At 44.3% G+C, this 22,341-nt stretch overlaps 2 protein-coding genes across 3 annotated transcripts in view; both read right to left on the reverse strand.

Annotated features, from left to right (window-relative positions):
• The window catches only part of TCP11L1 (t-complex 11 like 1), a 41,456-nt gene extending 40,729 nt beyond the window's left edge, over positions 1-727 (reverse strand). The window contains exon 1 of the mRNA XM_014602287.3: positions 627-727. The gene's annotated coding sequence lies outside the window, so the exon portion shown is untranslated. The remainder of the gene's footprint in view (positions 1-626) is intronic.
• Positions 728-9,594: 8,867 nt separating this feature from the next.
• Positions 9,595-22,308, reverse strand: DEPDC7 (DEP domain containing 7). 2 transcript variants are annotated; one of them, XM_006259487.4, is made up of 9 exons: positions 22,161-22,306; positions 19,039-19,432; positions 17,156-17,286; positions 15,966-16,155; positions 11,955-12,166; positions 11,134-11,276; positions 10,364-10,489; positions 10,186-10,264; positions 9,595-9,914 (listed from the first exon to the last, which is right to left on the reverse strand). In XM_006259487.4, the coding sequence occupies exons 1-9, from the start codon at positions 22,231-22,233 to the stop codon at positions 9,700-9,702; spliced, it is 1,563 nt and encodes a 520-aa protein (XP_006259549.3). In that variant the 5' UTR covers positions 22,234-22,306; the 3' UTR covers positions 9,595-9,699. The 2 variants fall into 2 exon arrangements, with proteins under 2 accessions (XP_006259549.3, XP_059578694.1); XM_059722711.1 differs by lacking the exon at positions 10,364-10,489 and having other exon boundaries at positions 22,161-22,308.
• Between the last annotated feature and the right edge of the window lie 33 nt (positions 22,309-22,341).

The raw sequence follows: 22,341 nt of genomic DNA on the forward strand, positions 1-22,341 counted from the left end.
CACCAGCCTACTCAGCAACAAGGCAAGTGGACGCGCTTGCTGGTCGAGTTCCCTTATTCGCAACCATCTTTCCTGCTGGTGGCTCCCGTCTGCCAGGAGGCTTCACGAATGCAGCTAGTGGGCCCTGGCAACCAGAGCTCGATGATACTTCTTCCAACCCGCCGGCAGCACCTTCTGTCCCGCAAGACCCCTTGCGTGCACTCGCTCCCAAAGGAGCCCGTCGCTTCGCACCCCCCACCGGAGTCACCCAGCGGCATGACATCAACCCTGAATCCGAGCCACCATTCCCGAAACACAGGCAGGCAGGCCCCTGACTCGGCTGTGCTGCTCTGGAAGCAGGGCCAACGCTTGCCTTACTGCTGAAAAGGCTGAAGAGGAGAGAGGTGGCCCTTTTCAAACACTCCCTCGCAGGGCTGCAGTTCAGGGGGAGGAACACGCGTGTGGGCCGCCCGGCCTGGCCCTGCACAGCTGGCACCTCCTGCCTGCGGCTTGGTCCAGGCCCCTGAAGCCCGGGGCTCTCCGGGGCTGGGGCCAGGGGGTGCTGCTGGAACATAGGGACCGGGGGGCACCAAGCTGCAATCTCCCCCATCCCGTCCCGTCCCGTCCCGTCCCAACTCAGCACCTACCCGGGCGGCGGCGGCGGCGCCCACGATACAGGGCCGGGTCGTGCCGGATCAGCACTGCAGCAGCCGGCAGCCCGCGAGCGCCTGCCCCGCCCCTGCGCACACGCAGCGCTAAGGCCGCCGGACTGGCTGGCGGGGCGGGGCGGGGCGGGGCTGCGCCGTTCTCTGCTGCCCCCAGCAGCGCGGGCTGCGCAGTCCTACCTCAGTCTGGGCTCGGCCGTGCGGAAGGGAGCCCCGCGGCGCTCAGGGCAGGGCCGGGCAGTAAGACGCTCGGGCCCGGGCCCCAGGCCCACGCGTAGCAAGCGTGTCGCGGCGCCCAAAGACACCTCCTGCATGAGACCCCCAGCGCCGGCCCTGGGTCTTGTGCTGGGCCCACCGAGCAGGTCTTCAGGGCAGCTTGCACCCCGTAGGCCGCGAGCCCCGCACTGGGGCATTCATGCATCACAGAAGGCTGGGGGGTGGGTTGTTTGGTTTGGTTTGGTTTGGTGGTGGTTGTTGCTTTTTTTTTGTTGGGGGGGGGGGGGAAGGAGAGGGGGAGTTGTTTAAAAAAAAGAAAAAAAAAATTGTGTGTGTTCCCAGCCAAAATCAAGTTCAAAGCTGTGAGGCAGTCTAGAACCATAAGCGCCCTACAGCCAGCAAACATCTTCCACCCCCAACAGGGGCTTCGGATATTTCCAACAGCTTTTGCTGGGCACGTGCAGGCCCCAGCCCAGAGCTTGGGGGCATCCAAACCCGAAGGCTTCACCTGCCTTAAGCGCTATGACCACAGAAGCAAGTGAGGTAGGAGCCTCACATTTCCATGAAGTTGGCTTTAAACCCCCACACCTCAGCGGCTACTAAGCCACGCCAGAAGAACAGTTATCCCCAGGAATACTCAAGGCAAACCACCTTCGTGGACCCAGCCACAGGGCATTTCAGCATCTGCGCATCAGGTCCATTGCACCAGAGGCAGCAGGCAGCAGCCTGTCATGCAGCACATGCCCCACTGCTCAGTGTGCCTGAGACCAGTGCTGGCATGCACTGTTGGCACAGGGGTCCAATGCAATCTGTAGAGCAGCCCTGTGCCCCTCATTTGACATGCATGGCTGGAGTTTGACACTTATGAGTTCAGTCTAGAGAAAGCAGACATGGGGGATGGAGCTACCTAAACTCCTGCCCCAGTAACAGCAGCTTTGACAAAACCTGTAGGAGCATAGACTTACCTCAGGAAGCAGCTGCTGCTGTATTTTTGAGTAGACATCATTATACATTAGTCTTTTGAAAAGCTGATTTGCTCCTAATATTTCTGGCTTCTGATTATTTATGCAAAGGTTTCCTTTACTTTTTCAGCGCTAGATCCAATTGCAATATCAGTATCCATTGATTTGTGGACCAAAAAAAAAAAAACAACAAAAAAAAAAACAAACAACACATCCAAAAAACCAAAAACCAAACCAGAAGGAACTTTCTGTTAAGGCCACGAAGTCAACATTTTAGAAAACATCATCTCTTTATTTAACTAGTTACAGTAACAGATCCAACCACAGCCCCTAATAAGTGGCAATTTAGGGAACTCCTCTGGGCAGCGGAAATCCTCTGACCACAGAAGACAGGATGGGAAAAGGCCTCTTGGGTCAAGTCCATTGTTTTTATCTGGATCTCAGATTGGGTTATGCAGCTGAAGCAAGTTTGCTTTTCCTGCCAGCCACCCTATTCAGCTAAGAAAAACTGGAGTATATCAGGACTTTGTAAGAATACTGCATTTACTAGGGGGTGCACCGATAAAGACTCTCAGCTGATACCAGTAGCCCAAGGGTTGTCAACTGGGGGTACGCATACCCCCAGGGGTACTTTGAAAGGTCTGAGGGCATATAGGCAGGCAAGGATGGAGCACCACCCCCCCACAGGAGCAGGGCTGGGGCACAGTGAGGGCAGCGGCGCCCCTCTGCAGGCCAAACAGGTGCCACCCGAGCAGCTGGACACATGGGGAGAAGCTTGCACACAGCTGCCACCACCCCATGCCACCACCACCCTCCCCCCCTCCTCAACCAGCTGCTGGGGGTACTGCTCAAAAAAAAAGTTGAAAACCCCTGCAATAGCCAATTATTAACCAGCCACATTGGTCAATACTAGATTTTGGTTATTGGATCAGTAATGAACTTAGAACTCATTTGAACAGCTTCAAGCACCCACACCATCATTTCTAAGCATGGGGATGCCGATACAGGAGACACAGTGGCACTTTAATTAAAGCATCTCTCAGAGCTGCTCTGTTTAAAACATTGCTCCCCCCCCCCACACACACACTCCCAGAGCACATGTCAGAGTGACCCGTGCCAGTGACAGCCCCTGCCCTTCAACCCCAGCCTACGAGCAGGTCCCCGAGCCTGAGGCTACCCCTGGTCTCCAGGCTTGACTCTGCACTGGGGGAAGGACCCTGCAGCACACAGCATTGGAGAACAGCTGTCCCAGCCAGGTTTTGCCCCAGGGCCCTGGGATGCAGAGTTCCGGGCACGGAGGGTTGAGTCATGCTAGGCTGGGCCAGGCCAGGCAGCTCAGCTTCGCCGGCCCCTCGCTGCCCCAGTCATATCTGCACCTTTTATGGCATTTGCTGTGGCCCCAGCCCACACTGCACCAGTGCCTGGGACACCATGGCAGGTGCTCTGCTCCAGCCCGACCCACTGGTAAGGAGATGAAGGTGCATCTAGAATCACCCTGGCTTGTGGGAGGGAGCCCAGGCATCCAGGGGCCCCAGACAAAAGGCATAATTAATCAAATCAGAGAACATTATTAGCTACAATGGAGAGAGAAAAGCCAATAATGTAAATTCCCTTTTCAAAACTGGTGTCAATCCGATAGGCAACCAATATTGATGCACCTCTAGTATTTGCCCAAACCCAAGACCATTTCAAATTTAAGACAACACTCCAATAATTAGATTCTAAATGTGGAAAATTAGAAAAATGGTTTCAATTTTTCACACGTAGAATCTAATTACTGGAGGGTTGTTGTAAATTTGTCTCCCACACTGCTACAGCAGGAAAACAGTGGCAGCAGAGCAAGTGGTGGGAACAGCAGGGGCATGGGGAGCCAGCCTCCCAAGGCCCCCCTCCCCTTCCTGCTGTCCTTAGCAGATCCAGGCACAGATAGAATCCCAGTGCTGCTCCATCCACTCCTACCCAGTCTTGCAGGAAGCAGCTGTGCAAGCAGCCTGGCTTAGCCAGGGATTCCAATGGTGCGCAGGTTCCTCCTTCTCATGTCTGCTCCCTGCTTGGCTCCCCTCTCCTACCCCCTCCCTGGCAAGGAGCAGATGCTGGAAGAAGGAACCTGTGCACAGCTGCTGTCCCTGGCTGAGCTGGGCTCCCTGCATAGTTGCTTCCTCACAGCTCCCAGCTGAAGCTGTCTAACTCCCAGCTGATAGAGAGGAGCAACAGGGGAGGCCCCAGAGCTGGTCCTGCCTCACACCACGGGGAGAAGCTCTGGCAGCATGCAGGTTCCTCCTTCCCTACCCCATCTGCCCCAGTGGCTGGGACTGCACTAGAAGGAGGAATTTGTGTACTGCCACAATTGTTCTTTGCCATGTAGGGCAGGAGTGACTGTGCAGCTTCCCTGGTGCCTGCATCAGCAGACAACTCCAGCTGGGAGCCCAGGTCAGCAGCAACAGGCATACAGACTACTCTTCTAGCATGTGCTCCCTGCCTGTCTGTCTCCTTCACTGGTAGGGAGCAGCCACTGGACAAAGCAATCTGTACATGGCTGTTGCTGTCCCTGGCTGAGCCAGGCTCTGCACCACTGCTGCCCACAGCTTCCAGTTGGAATTATCTGACACCAAGACAAGACTTTGTCATCCACACCCTCACCACACACTTGAATTTGGGGGGGGGGGGAAATGCCCTTCATCTCAGAATCAACTATATAATAAAGAGTCTCTCTCGGCCTTAAGAAGGATGTTTGTACCCAAAAGCTTGCAAGAGAACAATTTTTTTTCCCCAACTATTTAGTTGGTCTAATAAAAGATATCACATTTACCCAAAGAACCTTGTCTGCCTATGTCCTTAGACCAACACAGCTACAACCAAAACACCCCCATAACATGGAAGATATGTATATCAAGGCTGTTTTATAAAACTTCATCTTATGGTAGAGTATCTGCTCTCTGTGCTTTTTTTTTTTTTTTTTTTTTTTTATGTTGGGGGGGGGGAAGGTTATTTTTAACACCAAATGAATTCTGTAGCTCAGTTACAAGCAAAATGTGGACTTCTAAAGATGAAAGGGAAAAAAAACAAAAACAAGACAAAAACCCCAAATCACACGTACTTATGCAGAGGAAGTAAAATTTCCTGCCTTATTTTATAAGGAAGTATCTTTATAAACATAAAGAACTTGTACTAGGGGTGGTGTGTGTGCACTTGCATTTCCCCTGTACTTCTCATGACAAAGCACAAGCATGCCAGAAGGCAGAGTACATTTAAAGGCAGAACTCCAGCATGTCAAAGCTGTGGTTTGGCTTCACCCTTTCAAAAAGAGTGACACTTTATGCTTACAAAAAGCACCTGCATGTAAGTATTAAATGAATAACAGCTGGTGCCCCAGCTTCTCAGAGTATCCTGAAGAGCTGGTCAGAGGGATTTTAGAAGGGAAATATAGGGGAGGAAATTTTGCCCAGGTATGACCAGAATGTCTGACATTCTGAAAAAGATGAGGATTTTCCACCCCCCACCTCAGCCTCCCTTTGCCTGAAGGTTGTTTATACCCGAAAGCTTGCAAAGAATTTTTCCAACTATTTAGTTGGACTAATAAAAAAAAAAAAAAAAAAAGACATCATATTTACTAAAATAACCTTGTCTGTCTTGATATACATACACCTTTCATTGTCTAGGGCTGCAGACAAGAATAGAGAAGAGTTTTAAAACAACTAAATAAGACTGTCACTTTAGTATGCTTTTGCAGTGTGAGTAAATGTTTTACTATTTTGTTTTGTTTGCCTACAGAAAGCAGCCTGACCATTGTTCACTACTGATAGTGCATTTTCTCTATTTACCATTACTTCAATAGAACCTTTTCAATAATCAGATATTTGAACAAGGCCTTTAGATTAAGTTCAAGTCAAAACTTAGCATGTAAATCGGTTCTGTGTTAATTCTCAGTGTTACAACCAGATAAAGAAAAAGGAATGTTGGACTAGGCTCAGTCAAGCTTGGATAATCTTTGAAGGTTGCTATGTTCTATCCTTATGCCTGAAACATTTACTGAATTCAAATAAATTCAACAACCTCCCTTTTAAGAACCAATTACTGCTGATTTTTTTCCTGTAAGTCACAGAACACAACTATTCCTTACGTGCAAATGTTGGTGTTGAAATATGTTGGCAGCTGCAAAGTGAGTATAGGGTGTTAGAGTGGGCAGATGCATAGAGCACAAGAGCCACCACAGTTGGCACTGCCGGCCCTTTGGACTAGGTAATATTGAAGAGAGATGGGTTTTAGAACAAGTTCTATGAATAGAAACAGACAGGTTCCCCAGTACCAGGTTAAAAAGGAACAGGATTCGTTAATAAATTGTAGCACAGAGGAAACAGATGAAGTGGAACGAACACACACACACACACACACACACACACACACACACACACACACAGAATTTAAACTTGTATTCATTATACTTTTGGAAGGTGCCAAATAACATTCTCTCTCAAAACAGGCTTTTAAAAACAGAAGACTTGTTTAAAACTAGAAGAAGAAAAAAAAAAAAAAAAAAAAAGCATTAAAACACTTAGTACCATGCAACTGCATAGCTACCAATTACATGAAGAGGGCGAAATTTGGATTTTGTCACTAGTTAAGTTTTTTCAAAATTGCAAAGAGGTAAATGATCAATTAACTTACCCTTAAATTTAATCTTTCTGTAAGGAAGAGGAAGCAATTACTGCTTGCTCCAAATAAGTGGAAAACAACTAGAAGTTTAAGAGGGAGCAAGGAGAAGGGAGGGGAATAGATAAGTAGTCCAAGAGTCTTGGATCCTACCAACTTACATCTGCAGTCCCTTCTCCTTCCCCAGCATGCAATAAAGTGATTTATATATTCAAGTCAGTGCATTTTGGAGAAAAAAAAAGTGTCATCATACTAGCTTTAAAAAAAAAAGAAGCAGCTATCTTGCTACCACAACCAAACAGGATACTACACAGAAATAAATAGCTCATGCTTACCTTAACTCTTAGATGTACAAAACAGTAAGGCTTCATAAAGAGCAACTGTCATTAGAATTAGACTGAGTTTCCGTTAAGACCTCGTTTCAATGCATTGTGCTCCACCAAGAACAACAACATGCATTTTGTGGTACATGTATGATCCTACCTTTCAATCTGCAATGCTCTGTATTTTCCATCAAGCAGCAGAGCGGATATGTTGAACTATCAATTTCATAATAGCAAGTCAATCTTTAGCCACTACAAAGTGTATCAATAATAATGTACTAGATCTCAAAAAGAAGATGCACATTGTGAATCTGTCAGGTACACAGTTCAGCCACTTAGCTCCAATTAATACTGAAGAGTAACCTAGTAAGAATACAGCAATACCTAATGTAGCTAAATTCAGAATAGATTAATGTCCCCCTAAGAGAGTTGTGGGTCCTGAAGTCAACAGACTTAAGCTTGATTGAGTGGTGTCAAGTATAGCCCATCTTCAGAAAAATGCATGTGTAAGAGCTAGGGAATGAGTCACTGGGTACCTCTACACAAGACATTTACTGTGGAGCTGGCTAATCAGCTCCAAAGTAAAAAGTCTCAACACCTACACATGTGACCCTATTAGGCTACAAGAAACTAATTAACTCTGCCACAGGTTAGTACTTATAAAATACAAGTACTATTCTGTGGTGGAGTTCTTTTGTGAGCAACAATGCACATCTAGATGCTGATGGGGCTGGCTGGGACATGAGGATGCTTCAGTGCAGGGCTGCCTGCTGGCTAGCTCCACACTGGAGCACCCTTGTGCCCCAATCAGTCTCTCTACATCACACTGAACTGGGTAGGAGCAGCCCCAGGGTGGCAGGCTGACACCCCCCTCCCCACCAGCTGGGGCTGCTCTGAACCAGCTCAATATGCGGCAGTCTTAGGCACACATTCAAATGCAGCGCCCAGGAGCAGTAAACTTCACCATGATATGCTAGTAGCCTAGAGCAATAAACTCCAGTGCATGTGTCAATGTACTCACTGGCACCCAGAGAAGCACAGGTGGACTGTTTTTTTGCTTAAGTATTTCTGCAACTTTCTTTGGGAGTGGATAACTTAACTAGAAATAAAGACAACTAAATTCCACTACTCTTACTCTGCTCAGAGAAATATTAGGGTCCCCCCCAACAGTAGTTATATTTTACACCCAGTGAAGCCTGACAGCAAAAATGCAAGGTTAGAGTTGCTGTACTGCAAGGAAGATGCATCAAGAATTAAAGCATGTTTCTGGTACCAAACTTGTTGGATTGTTGAAACTCTCAACTCCAAGTAAGGCAAGGTTGGGTCTTTGCCATTAGGGAGATTGTAGGAAGGTAGTCAGTCAGTCTTTAGTGGCACAGAAGAAAATGCAGAGAGACTCAGGATTATGCAGCATTAGGTTTTCCCTGTAGATTGATGTGGACACATCATATGTGTTGATGCTGTACAAACTACAGTCTTCTCATGCTTGTTCCTTGTCAACTGTAACTACAAGTTTTGCACTAACTGAAAACCACTAGGAACCATTATGCAGTAACAAAGCATCTTACATGTGTACTTTGTGTAGCTCCTCAGTTCTGGCTAAGCTAGCTGACAACTAACTATCAACCAAGCTCAATTCTTACTATAGCAACTCTAAGGCCAGGCTGAAACAAGGCTGTTTGCCGGCCAGCTTTGTCACCCCATCAATAGGGGCTGTAGGCACCCAAAAGGATCAGACACTTAAGTTATTTCCCTTATATATTGTTCAGACTTGTGCCAGTTTGTCCAAAATGGGAACTAGAAACATCTTCACGAGAGTTTAATTAGCAGTCTAATACAAGTTGAAATAGCAAGCAACTGATCTTTAGACATAAGCTTTGCACACTACTGTAGTACTGCTCCAATTAAAAAACAAAACAAAAAACACTACACACATTAAAAAAGGAAAGATGTTAATTTGAACCATCTCTCTCACAAGGTCAGTTAAAAGTAAGATAAAAATCAAGAACGAACAATTTGTTGTGAGGAACAAAAAAAAAAAAAAAACCAACAAAACATAAAAAAAAACCACCCAAAACAAACTACAACATAAAGCAAACATTTCTTTGTACAGTACTAGCTTTTCAGGGTCAAGCAAGTTAATCATTTTCTCCAAATATTGGAGAGAGAAAAAGAGGTAGCTAGCCATATTAGTCTGAATCTAAAAATCCAGGCAGAAGGCAAGGCAGGCTAGCACCTTACAGATTAAGTGGTACGCCTTCCTGAACCAGTTACCCTTCCCTGCCTTCTGCTTCAAATACAGAATTAAACTTGCTTGGCCCTAAAAAGTTAGTCCAAAGTTTCCTTAATGCAGTTTTGATTTTAAAACAAAAACATCTTCTTTTGAATGCTGAAGTTATGGGGAAAAAAACAAAACAAAACAAAAAAAACCATTCAGGGACTAATGAAGCCAAGCCCATAGGCTTAAGACACTTAATCAAGTGTCTGATTCTGTTTGGTGCCTGCAGCCCCTATTGATGTGGTGACAAAACTAGGCTACAAACAGCCTTGTTTCAGCCTGGCCTTAAAGTTGCAATAGCAAGAACTGAGCTTAGTTGATAGTTGGTTGTCAGCTAGCTTAGTCAGAACTGAGGAGCTACATGAAGTGCAAACGTAAAGTGCTTCTTACTATAGGCTTGGCTTCATGTACTTTAGTGCCCTTTTGCTGGCAACACTGCACTATAGTTTAAGAATTACGATTTCATAAATACAAACGAGGCCCCAGATTAATTGAACTTGTTAGAAATAAAGTTCTACTCATTTCCACAAAATTTAACTTTATTAGTTATTGGAATACAAAATTTACAATATATTAGGTGTTTTTGGATACTACTACATAGAACATAATTCACATTTATTTTTTAGTTACACACACATATTAGTAAGTCTGTCACCAAAATACTGCATAAAAATAGTTGGATTACTACTATGAAACTGATCTAGCAGTCTTTTTCTGTCTTTGGCAGAGAGTTTTGAATCTTCATCAATGGTTTTTAGCAAAGATAACAACTCATCTTTTGTAGTCTTCTCTGTATTGCTGCGATATTCCCCCTCATCAAGTTTTTGGCAGAAGGTGTAGCCTGAAGACAGATAAGAAAGACATTCAGATTGCTTGCAAGCCATGAGAGTTATCTAGCCATCCTATATTTTGCAAGCAAGTTTGCATTTAAAATAAAATTGCAAATTGTCACTTGAAGCCCCTTTGCATTGGCCCAGTTCTTTTTACTACATATCCAAACCTGAAAAAGGAATCTGTGTGTACTTTGAGGCTACTTTTTAAAATCTGGATAGTAAGAATTACTCTAACAAAAAAACAACTGTTTAAAACTGTAGAAAGTTTTAAGTGGTTACCTGTATTCTTACTGGGATCTTGACCTTGTTGTATAGCCACCAGCTTATCACTAACCATTTTATGTAGTGTCCCTGGGATCTTGAATAAAAAGAGAGGAGACAACCCAAATACATTCAGTTAATACTATTTAAGATAAAGTAGTTCAAATGTATAATATGGATGCTTTTTAGGTCTTACCTTTAAAACATCTTTTTGACGATCTACCAAGAACAAAATTAGGAGGTCAGTTTTTCCTTTGGATAAGGTCTTATTGTTGACGATAGCTTTAGAAAACATTCTTTTCACAACCATCCTATTATCAGTCTAAATAGGGGGAGAAGGGGGGGGGGGGGGGAGGAGGATGAAAAAAAGAAAAAAGGTAGACTAAAGGATACCACAGTAACTTTTTCCCTTTCGGTTCATCATAGGTAGCAAATAAAGACAGTTTCTGTGAACTACGTTTTTATATATAAAACTCAATATTGAACACGCACTGAGGTAAATGTCTTAGTTACACACATCTACAGGGAAAATTATAGAAGCATCAGACTGACGTAGGCAAACAAAACTCTTGTGGTAGGGGCGATATCTTTTATTAGACCAACTAAATATTAGCAAAAATATTTTTTTCTTTGCAAGCTTTCAAGCCCAAAACACCCTTCTTCAGGCAAAGGAGAATTCAAAGATTGCAAATGTTCTCCCAGGTAGAAATGAAGCTTCATTTTGCAAAGGGGAGTTAAAAGATGGCAAGGTTCCCCTGAATATAAACAGTCCATTTTAAACAAGGTTGCTCTGTGAGTATGCAAGGGAGGTACAGACATTTACCTCCCTTGTTACCTGACAGTGTCCAATTGCTACTATTCAGTTGGTTTAATAAAAGATACTGCCTCTGCCACAAGAGTTTTGTTTGCCTCATACTGATGTAGGCATGCAATCTTTGACATTGTTTATGCAACTTTGCCTTTTACCTCTTTCTGCAACTTGAGCTCCGAATGATAAGCTGCAACAGCCATGAAGTACAACAACCTTCTGAACTCCTCTCTAGTTTGGCTATTCAGAAGCTTTAAGTAGAGCTGAATTGCTTCTAAAGCCTGTTCAGTCTTTCCATTCACTGAGACAAAACACAAAGATAATAGCAGGAGCGTAAGCCTACAAACTGTTCTTGGAGAGCTAAATCAGAATTGACTATACATACATGTTTCTGAATTCACACTCACAACAACCATTAGAAGTTACCCATTAAAGGAAGCTGCATATTTAAAAACAGAGATTAAAGGGTCTTGGTTTGGTTTTGGGTTTGTTTTTTGTTTGGGGGGGGGGGGGGAAAGGGGAGGTATGTTTTATCTTGTGAGAAGATGGCTTAAAAAAGCACATGTTGCCTATATTGGAGTAGGGGGAAGCTTTACTAGGTTAAATTCACAAACATCCAGAGAGAATCTAAACAAGGCTTAAAAGAACCACCTATTTATCTATAAAATGAAGTTGTAGGATTGCACATGTACAAGTTTCAGGGTTGATCTATTCCTTTACCTTGTATAACTCATTAATTTCTGTGCAGATTAGAATGTTAGTTTCTCATACACTTTGCACAGCTGTGCCCACACAAGGTATACAACTAAGGACAATCTGGCCGATCAAATTCCTAAACTAGTGTTCTCAGCTCTCAAAAATTATCCACTAGGAAGATACTACTCCTTTATGGTGCCTACAGACAAATCTGATAACCAAGTACTTAGTCCTTCAATCTATTTACCAGATAAACCTAGAATCTCATCTTCATTTCACTTACCCAGCAGCTCTGCAATTCCTGTGTGGATATCAGATGCATGGGTTAATAGTGGCTCCTTCTGACTATAGTAGCCACCAATAGTATCAAACAGCAGTAGTTTCCATGCCTCTGTTTTGTCAGGTTGATCAGGCAAGTTTCTGCTTATATCTACCACTATTTGATCAGGAAGATAATCCAAGCAATCTATTGCTGCAGAGAGCCATTCATCTGTCCTAGAAAGAACCATTACAGACAGATCTGTCAATAAAACGTTAGACAGCTACTTGCATTCTGTGGGCTAGGCGGATGCTTACAAAAGAGTAAATTCCCAACTGCTAAGCAGAGAGAGGTAGTTATCTGTGCTAGTCTAAGTCAGGCAGAAGGCATGATAGTGGCACTGCAGGCCCGTTATTTTTGCTGAACTACAAAGTTTGTAGCAACAAAAAATAAGTGAAGTGCTATGGGCAGCCATATATTCAAAGCCCCCTATCTAGAGCATGACACAAGGCATGTTCTCCAGACAGGGTCCAGTAGAGGGCTGCTCCATAACTCTCCGCCCCTAGGGGAGGCTATCAGTAAGCCAGATAGCAAACACTACTGTCTAGCTCCAAGGAGCCTGCCTGCAGCCTGGCATCCTGAAATGTTTTTGAGCCATCTATAGCCCAGGTTTCCAGGGATGTCCCTAGGAAAGGGTCAAGCCCCAGGAACCTGGCTCCCTCCCACACTGATCAACTGGTCACTCCAGCTCTCTGTAAGGGGCATGGTCCTTGCACGGGACCAGGTCATTGTGATTCACCAGTCCCAGTTTGCTAGCCAGAATGAGGGAGTAGAGAGCTTATCCCCTTCCTCCCTTTTCTGCAGGCAGCTGCGGGCTGTGTTTGACAGCCCTGGTGGCAGGTACAGGAATTACCCAGGCTTTCCCTCCAGCTTGCTCCTATGGCCTTTTGCCTAGGGGCAAGTGAGACCATGCCTCTGGGGTTGCACGTAGGATGCCAGTCATGGATTTGGGAGTATCTGAAGAGTCTGGAAGGGAGGATACTTTCTAGTGACAGCACCACACAGTGTTGAATGACTGAGCTCTGCTCAGTCAACAGAATTTGGAAACAATTTAGCTATTTGGCAAAAGCCAAAAAATTTAAAAGGGGGAGTAGTAAATCCTGGGATGCTGGAGGACCAGGGAAGCCCTCTCGTTTAATGTGCAATGTGCCAAAAATTCAAATTAGAGCCCAACACAAAACAAGCTATAAAAAGATGTTCTACATTTATCACAGAATATCTGAGGCTCATTCACCATGTTTGCTGCTTGTTGCCACCTTTATCGATGACAAATTAGAGTGTGTGCCACGTCACAATTTATCATACAATTAGTGTGGTAATTGTGCAATAGATGTACCATCTACTGGGGGGGGGGGGTGGAAGGAGGGGTCTTATCAAGTAACTGGTTCAGAGAAGTATAATCTTTTGTAGGCAACAGCCTACTTCATCAGACGCTGTAACTGTGTCCTGGAAAAGCTTATGCCTCTGAACCAGTTAAGTCTTTAAGGTGTCAGCCTGTTCTGCCTTACACCCAATTGCTAAAACAGAAGTGTACAAGGGCTCTGAAATGAGAGCACTAGTCATAGACTACGAACACAGATTAGTAGTTTAGGATGAAGTTGCAACTGTATGCACCTCTGGTTGTTTTCCGAAGGAGTTTAGTATTCTATTTGTCCAGCTACATTACATCACACAAAGCAAAATAAAGCCACATTGTTGGTATCCTATGTTTTAGGTTATATAGCTCCCAACGAAATATGAACATTGATCTCGCTTGGATAAAAGAATTTTTCATATTTTTTGTATTTTTTAATAGCACAGTAAAAGAAACAAACATTTCTGGCCAAGCCTCATTTTAGTTTTGAAGCGACTTAAACATACTTTAAAATATAGTTTGTTCATTCATTGTTCAGCGTTTCCAGAATCTAAAAGAATGACAAATGATACAAACTTAAATCAGCTCAGTTTTTGGTTTGGATTTATATAGCAAAACATGGCCATTTATCCTCATTGCTTTCTCATACTTAATCAGAGACCTTCCCCTTTCCTCCCCTTCCCTGTTTTCTTTTTGTTCACCCAACCCCAGCCCAAAGAAGTTACTAAACTATTGTGAGTAGAAGCATTAAATGTTCAAAGCTAAATTCATTATAAATCTCAAAGCAGTAGCCATTTGTTTACAAGAACCAAAATAAAAAGAGGGAAGAAGTTTACAAACTCCCAGAATTATAAGACTACGTAACAATGCTGGACTCCAGAAGTTCCAGGAGTTAACACAGCAGTCATACCCCAATTCTGCCATGCCCACAGGTTTGGTTTTAAACTAAGAGATACTGCTAACACATTAAACAAAAAAAAGAGGGAATTTAGTTAGTTACTTCCCAGCCAGTTTCCCATTGTATATGCTCCAGAACATTCCAGTCAAAGAACACAACTGGAATAAATAATCTTCAGCCAAATAAGTAGTTCCACAGACAAAGAAGAAGCCAGCACAGACTGGAAGGATACTTAGAGTCACCATTGCGAAGAATAGTACATTGGTGCTCAACATTTTGGACCCTGAGGACCTAATGAGAGAGGGCAGTGCCGGTCCACAGGCCAGACCATATGGGTCATATCTACAATGGGTTCAATATGTGGGTTCAGTCTGCTGGTGCAATTCAACCTGCTGGCATGGCTTAGCACACTGGAGGAAGCCATAGAACAACATGCACAGGTACATGGGGCCTTGTCATCAGGCCTGCAGGGATTCCCACAGGTCCAGAAATTCAAGGGCATGGGGATGGGGAGTGGTGGCAATGCAGAGCCACAGCAATTAACACTACCAATACTCCTCTGGTGCCAAGTTTCCATACCCAGGGGGAGCCCCAACAACCAGATTCAGCCCACAATTGTAGGCTGAGCACCACTGGGATCTCTCACATGTAGAAGAGCGCTGGTTACTTACTTAGAACTTAACAGCTCGGCTAGTTTGCTTACTTGGAAAGTAGTTTCTAAAATCGAGGGGTGTCAAACCTATGTCCCAAATCCACTGCACAGAGCCCTGCCATCTGGACTCCAATACTGCCCTAGTCTTGGCCCTGTGCCATGCCACGTGTTGGACAGGTTAGACCCACTGATCCCTCCCCTGCACCCCCAGTATACCCGATCCAACAGCATGGTGCAGATTCTGAAGTGGCCACCACATAGTTTCTGTTCCAGCCAGACTACGGCCTATGTTGCATGCAGCGCCCTTTCCAGCCAGTCTGAGACACTGTGCCTGCAAGCACCACATGCAGCATGGGTCCTGGACTGGCTAGACCATGTGCAATGCATGTTCCACAGCAGGAGTCGCATGCAATACAGTCTAGCCCAGGAGGCCACCACATGTAATGCAGCTGCCACTCTGGTCAGACTGCAGCATATGTAATGCCTGTTCTAGCCACTCCAGACTGGCTGGAGTGGCTATCAGATCAGGTACGCAGGGAGGTAGGGGGGTTCATAGGACCAATCCTGTGTCTTGTAGAGCTGGATGTGTTGGACACCCCTATTCCAAATCTATGCATCAGGAACAAAAGGCAGAGAGAATAAAAAAAAGTTAAACTGCCTTGACATCCCCAAGGGTGACTTTTACTTGCAAAGTTGCTTTACTCATTTCTCATTTGATTTAGCATTTGATTACCACGGAGGAATACTAAGACTTCTAGGCACTTGTTCCTTATTTAACTATCAGTGCCTTCAGATGTCTTCCATAAGTCAGCATTTATTGTCTCTGTTGAATCCAATTTTAGCTTAGCAAATACTGTATCACAATTCAACACAGTCAATTCTAGCAAATAGAAGAGGTACCATATCCATTCTCTCTTTTGTGCAGTACTGAAGATGGATCATCAACATATTCATTACAATAGCACCCAAGGACAAACTGGTATAAACAGATCCACTGTTCTTGACTTCTTCACAACTTAGAAAGGAAATTAGTCAAAAGTTTGTCCCTTCAATTAATTTTTTTCTACTTACTGAGCATCATTGAAAGCTTTGAGAATCTCTCTATCCAGATAGTTACTTGTGATGATGTAGCCAGTATCTTTCTTTGTTTGGGGAAGTTTAGGCCCAATCTCTTGATGTTTGAGTAAAGAGTCAAGAAGTGGAAGGTCCACAAGCTGCAGGAGACGAGCGATTGTTTGTTCTTGCCATACTTCATTGATAACTGGGTGAGACAGAGGGTACAAAACAAGTGATGAAAGCCAGCTAACAAAATTATGACATAAAAAGGGATTAGACAAGTTACAAGTTTTCCCTCTTCTCACAGGCTGAGCTGTTCCCACAGCAAGGAGTTTAAGTATAGGTCCCTTATCAGCTTTAAGTACACTTTATCACAGCAAAAAGAAAAGAAAGAATTATAGATTTGTTTAGCCAGCTTCAAGAGTAGGAGAATTGCTCTGGCTAGGTCTGAAATGCCTGACATACTTTACACTCTAAGTTTGCAAGCAATCTTTGTCACAGATAAAGGAATCTTGCACACACAGCGTGCTAATAGGGATTTGTGGAAACAGAAAGACCTGTTGTAGCTTTTAGAGCTCAAAGTGACACCCTTACAGCAGATCCCTACTACATTAGCTTTCACTCACAGATGCTCTATAGGTCATCTGGTTTGCCTGCTCTGGAGTTTCTGGGAAATTAGTAATTACAACTGAGAGAAAAAAAAAAAGGAACTACACTAGCAATTGTGAGGAGGATACTAGCAATAGCACAGTATCAAGTTTTATTGACTCCTCACAAAACTCAGACATAAGAGTGAGAGCTTTCACCAACAGTTTTGAACAGTCTTAAATACAGCAATTAAAGGGGGGTGGGTACTAGGTGTATTTGTAAGTGTTTGGGAGGCTAAGAAAAGGGGTTAATCTAATTATGCTAAACTGTCTGTGCTGAAGTCATGCCAGCTTCACAACAGTTGTATGTTTTCTTTCAGGGAATTGTACATTTATTATTGAGAGTTGAGACAAACTAGACTCTTCTTCTGTGTGCATTATGAAACACACTGTTCAAAACAAAAGGAGAACATTGTGTTGAGGAGCTGTTCTATCTTGGATTCTGATAGTCTGACATCTTCCCTCCAATTTAAGATTGGAAAGTTTTCCACCTGTCATACCACAGTTATTGCCTTCCTTCTCGCCTCACAAGTACCTATGGCATCTTATTTTGCTTACCGTGAGGAGACAAAACTTCAGAGATGTTTACTTGCAGGGTGTTAGCAGGCTGCAGTCTCAAGTTTTTCCAGAGATCTTCCAAGTTTTCTGATTTTATTTGAGTGGGATTAAATAATTCTGTTTTCCCATGTCTGAGATGAAGAGAAAGGGCAATCCAATCAGAAATTCAGTAAAAAGGAATATTTACATATGAAAATTAGTTATGCACACAAGTCATAACTATTTCTGTTTAGAAGGGCAAATACTTTACTAAATATTTCTGTAAGTTACAAGTGGAAAACAAAAAACCCACATCCTAAATGGATATTTCTAAGACTTGGCTGTACCAAATACTGGATTGCTCTGATCCAGTCTAAGAAATCATAGAAGTAAAGCTGCCAAGTTAATTTCATTGCCCTATCACTAGCATATGGAGAAAGAGAGAGTAGTACTAGGGCAAAGATGCATAGTTCTGGGAGTGAAGGAAGAAAGTTACCAATATCCCGGCTTCACTGGAATTCTTCTTCCTAGCTCCCATGTATGTAGCCAACAAGAAAGCAGTTGGTGATTTTTTGGAAGTTGCTTTTCCATCTTTCCTGCCCTACAGTCAGAGTCAGCACATAAAGGAAGCTACATCATAGACATAAGCTAAAAGACCCAGGAGTGCATGGATCTTCCCCTCCATGTTCAGACCTGGAACTGGCAAATCCCCCTACAGTTGTAGGGGGATAGGTTAAATAAAGGGATGAACCTATAGCTCTTCTCCCCCAGCAGAAGAGTTATTAGAATTAGGATACAGTTTGTGTGGTGGTAACTGTTCACTAGCAATATATTGTTTCTTACATAACAGAGATACAGTCTGTGGGACAAGCATAAATGAATGTAAAACAGCCCATCAGGCCTTGTCCCCCCATATCTCCAGCACTTATATTGATGCTTTACTGGGTTCCAGTCATAGCCAGCTGCATTTACAAGTCGTATCTTCTTCTTAACCATCTGCTGTAGGTAGAAAAAGAAACAGCAGAGCAATTTCAGCTGACAAATAATTTCTGCTGTAAGCATCATTCCAATCCCGATTTCAAAATCTTCCCCATTTTGTGTCAAGTCAGTTTTTAGTACAGCTTGAAAACTTTTCCATTTTAGGCATACATTCTGCTCTGTGTGTAACAGCCCACATAATTAATTCTTGTAATGATATGTACCATTACATCTTTTTCTACATAAAAAAGTAGAAGCAGCCCAGCATATTTCAGATAATGCTCATGCCATCACACCACAAAAGCCACTCATAAATTTATACCTATGGGAAAAGAAAGGTCTTGGAATACATCAGATGCATGTGTAGGAACAAGTCATGATTAAGCACTCTGCCTGATATAAATATCACATTTTCATCAAATGCAATTATTCTACTAAAATTATCCTGTTTCAAAATAAAGAAGTTTTAAACAGTATCCCCCCCCCCCATTTCTGCTCTTAATAGCTTCTAATGGTATTATATCAGCTTCACATCTTAGATTCTGAAGTTTCCCCATTAGCTGGGTTGATGCATTCTAATTCAATTTGCTATTAGATGCACATTAGAAAGTTTCTTACAAACATCTTGTGTATGGGATGAAAATTGCAATGTCTAAAAGGAGTTGATGGCCTCAGTCCAATTCCTAAAAGGTAAGTGTCCATACCTCCGCCTCAAAGATGGCTTCCTGATAGCAGTCACAAGATTGAGTAGATATGGAGACTATTTTCTTATTTGACAGTGCAGTCTCTCTAGGTAAGAAACTTACTGTACTAGTTCAATGGTTGGAAGGTATTGGCTAGCATCTTTCCACAAACACTAAGTATACCACCCACAAAAATAAGCACCATTTCCCTACTGTTATGTTTACGTACAGCTGACCACTAACCTTTGAGGTGTACAGTGCCCACGTTCCTTTTCAAATGGGCTGTCCATTGGGCTAGGTGCATTTGCAAATCTATATAAGCTGCAGCTATTATCTTCAAACACAGACCGTTTGTCTTTTCCAAAAACTCTTGTTGAAACAGCTTCAAACACTTTGTAATCCATCAGGGCTTGGCATACTCGCACTACTTTAGCACGAGAAATATCTATATCCCCAAAATATCTGTTTTGCAGGAGATGAGCAAAAACAATGTCCACTGCATCTGAGCCAATGAAACAGTCATTGTAGCACTTTAGATTCTGTCGCCGCTTTTTAACTTCCACTTGAGTTTGAAGTGCATTGATAATGCTGCTCCATATGTACGTTGCACCAAAGGGCTTTTGTGCCAAGCTGAAACCTGAGAACATACAGGCAGGGAAAACATAACTACTTGTTCTCCGAGATGCTGATAGCTTGGTATGTCAATTTCAGAGTGATAAGTGATATCCTACAACATATATCCTAGGGGTAAACCATAAATGCAAACTCCCCACAGCAAAAAATAGTCTGTGCAGATACTGGATATGGGTTTCATGCATGCAAATCTCTCTGGTGGTTGCATCCAGTGACCTCAGCCTACTGCTTATTTTTAGCTAAGGTTCTCTTCTACCTTATCAGTCATGCCCTTTGTGCTGTGAAGGTACCTTGTACAATCCACCACTGACAATCAATGGGGTATATACAGAACCAGTTAAATACACACACTTATGTGCTCCTTAAGCAATTAGAGACCACCAGCAAGTTAATCATTAAGGACCCAATGATTTCATCAACTGCACTGAGAAAGAGTTATCCCTGTTAGTCTGAAGTCAGAAGGCAGGACAGGGTAGCACCTTTGAAACTAACTGGTTCAGAGGCATAAGCTTTTGCAGGTGACAGCCAACTTTGAGACACCAAGGAGTTGCAAACTGTGCATCTGACAAAAGTAGCCAACAGAATGCCAACTTCTCTTTGACAATGGGGCATGGGAAAGGAAGTAATGAAGGACTACTGCTTAGATATTAGTGCACTAGGCACAGGACCAAAATCATAAATTAGTCTCATACAGCCCAATAAACATCTAACAGATGGGCCACTTTCAGCCACTACAACTCCGGCTTAGAATCAGAGCAGTAACACAGAGGCAAAAAGCTCCAATCAGCTGACTGGCAGCCCCAGCCCTGAGACAACATACTGTACCAGAGCATCCTGGCCTCCCCAACTTCCAGAAACATGCCCTTGGGATCTCCAGTGCATGTCTCTGGAAGTGGGTGAAGTTCACCACTTCCAGAGATGCGCCCTCCGCAATCTCCAGGAACCCCAGAGATTGCCAGTTCCCTGATGTGTTCCCCAGTTCCCCACTTCTAGAGAACACACTGCCCATTGTCCTGCAAGATCAGCTAGAAGGACACTGGGCAATATGCATTTCGCCCAACGAAGCAGATCAGCTGTGCCTGGACATATCCTGGCACAGCTGATCCGCTTCATCTGGTGATGTCCATTTCTAGCCTTGGAGAACAACTGGTTCAGAAAGGCATCAGCTTTCCTAGGCAACAGATAGTTTACTTCAGCAGAGGGTATAAATGGGCTTGTAGAAAGTAGGTATTCTACACAGGAATTAATTTAAATACACGAGGTAAGGGGAGAAGGCACTGCTGAGAAAGGCCAAGATGGGTTGATACTTCAGCAGAGATAGACAAGGCAATTCACCTCATATCCCTCAACGGGATAAGTGAGTCAATGGTAAGAGTTGTTACCCTTCCCTTCCCATTAACAGAAGAAGCCTCTTAAAGGAAGCAATTATTCTTCTCTACTCAGCACAAGGTAGGCCTTACCTGGAGAGTTCTGGACGCAGTCTTTACAAAAGATATAAAGAAATCAGAGACAATCCAGGAGACAGAAGAAATAATAATAATTAAAAAAAAAAAAGGTTCAGAAAATATGGATCTACGCCAAAAGATTTAAAAAAAACCCAAAACAAAACCAAACCCTCAGGTCCTTCAATCTAGACATTTGAAGGCTGGAGCAATATAACAGTTTTCCAACATGTAAAGGGCTATCATAAAAGATAATGATGATTAATTCTTCCTCATGCTCACTAGAGCTAGGATCAACGGCAAAGTGCTTAGTTTGCAGCAATGGAGCTTTGTTTCTAAATTACATAAACTACTTTTAACTATATGAAAAAGCCAAGCACCCGAACAGGCCAGCCAAGCAAGCTGTGAAATCCCAGCAGTGGACATTTTGAACACAGGTTAAACAGACATCAGCCAGGGAAGTCAAGCGATGCTTTCCCTGCCCGAGAGCACTGTGGAACAGACAGGGTGACCTCTCAACATCCCTTTCAGCACCACTTCTCTAGCAAGGGTATGAAACACATGAACAAGACCGTTTGGCAGAAGATGAAGTTTTCAATAACAATGCTACCAACAGGTCATGGATCAGCACAGAGCCCAAGCTAGGCAGCAGCTTGTTCACTCTGCCATTTCCAGTCACTTATTCTTGCCATGCTGTACCTGTCACTTCTGCTTGTTTCTACAAAGTTAAAGCTAAATCAGAGAAGGAGGGAGAGCAAAAGACACCCTCTCTCTGCACAAACCAGCTTGAGGACTACGCACTTGTATTTCTAAATACAAACCTCTTCTATTACCATTAACTCCTCCCTTAACCACCCAACGGGTACATGTGGGGAGCAGAAATAGTTACGTTTTTCTCTGAAGGCAGCAATTCTCCAGGTGCCAGCCCTGAAATGGGCAACCCCAAACAGGACTCCTCAGCGCGGAAGCCACCTCCCGGCTCTGTTGCAGGAAACCTGCGCTGCTCTTGCCCCGGCATCCAAAGCAGGGGCGGCAACCAAGAGCCGGCATTTCCTGAGGGGGGCCCGAGCCTAGGGGGCGGAAAGCCACGCTCCCAGAGCACAGCCCCGGCCCGGGACGCCCTTCCACACAGTCCCCATCTTCCAGGATCTGCCTGGGTGGGGGCAAGGGCCGCGAGAGCTTGGTACGCGCCGGCGCCGGGGCCACCCCCTCCCCGCAGGGCTAAGCTGGTGAGGGGCAGTCGGCTGCCACCCCTCTGGGGGAGACGCAGCCCCCCCTCCCGCGGCCTACCCGGAGGCTTGCTAGCCGGGCTGTAAACGGCGCAGAGATTCAAAGCTGCCGCCCTCTCCCGCACGCTAGCCATGTCCAGCCCGCTCCGCGCACCGCCCGGGCACTGCTCTTGCCGCCGCCCAGCCCCTATGTAGCCGAGGGGTGGGCGGGGCCCACTGGCTCGGAGCCCGGCCCCCGAGCG

Source organism: Alligator mississippiensis, chromosome 2, assembly GCF_030867095.1.
Source record: "Alligator mississippiensis isolate rAllMis1 chromosome 2, rAllMis1, whole genome shotgun sequence".
NCBI classification, from domain to species: domain Eukaryota; kingdom Metazoa; phylum Chordata; order Crocodylia; family Alligatoridae; genus Alligator; species Alligator mississippiensis.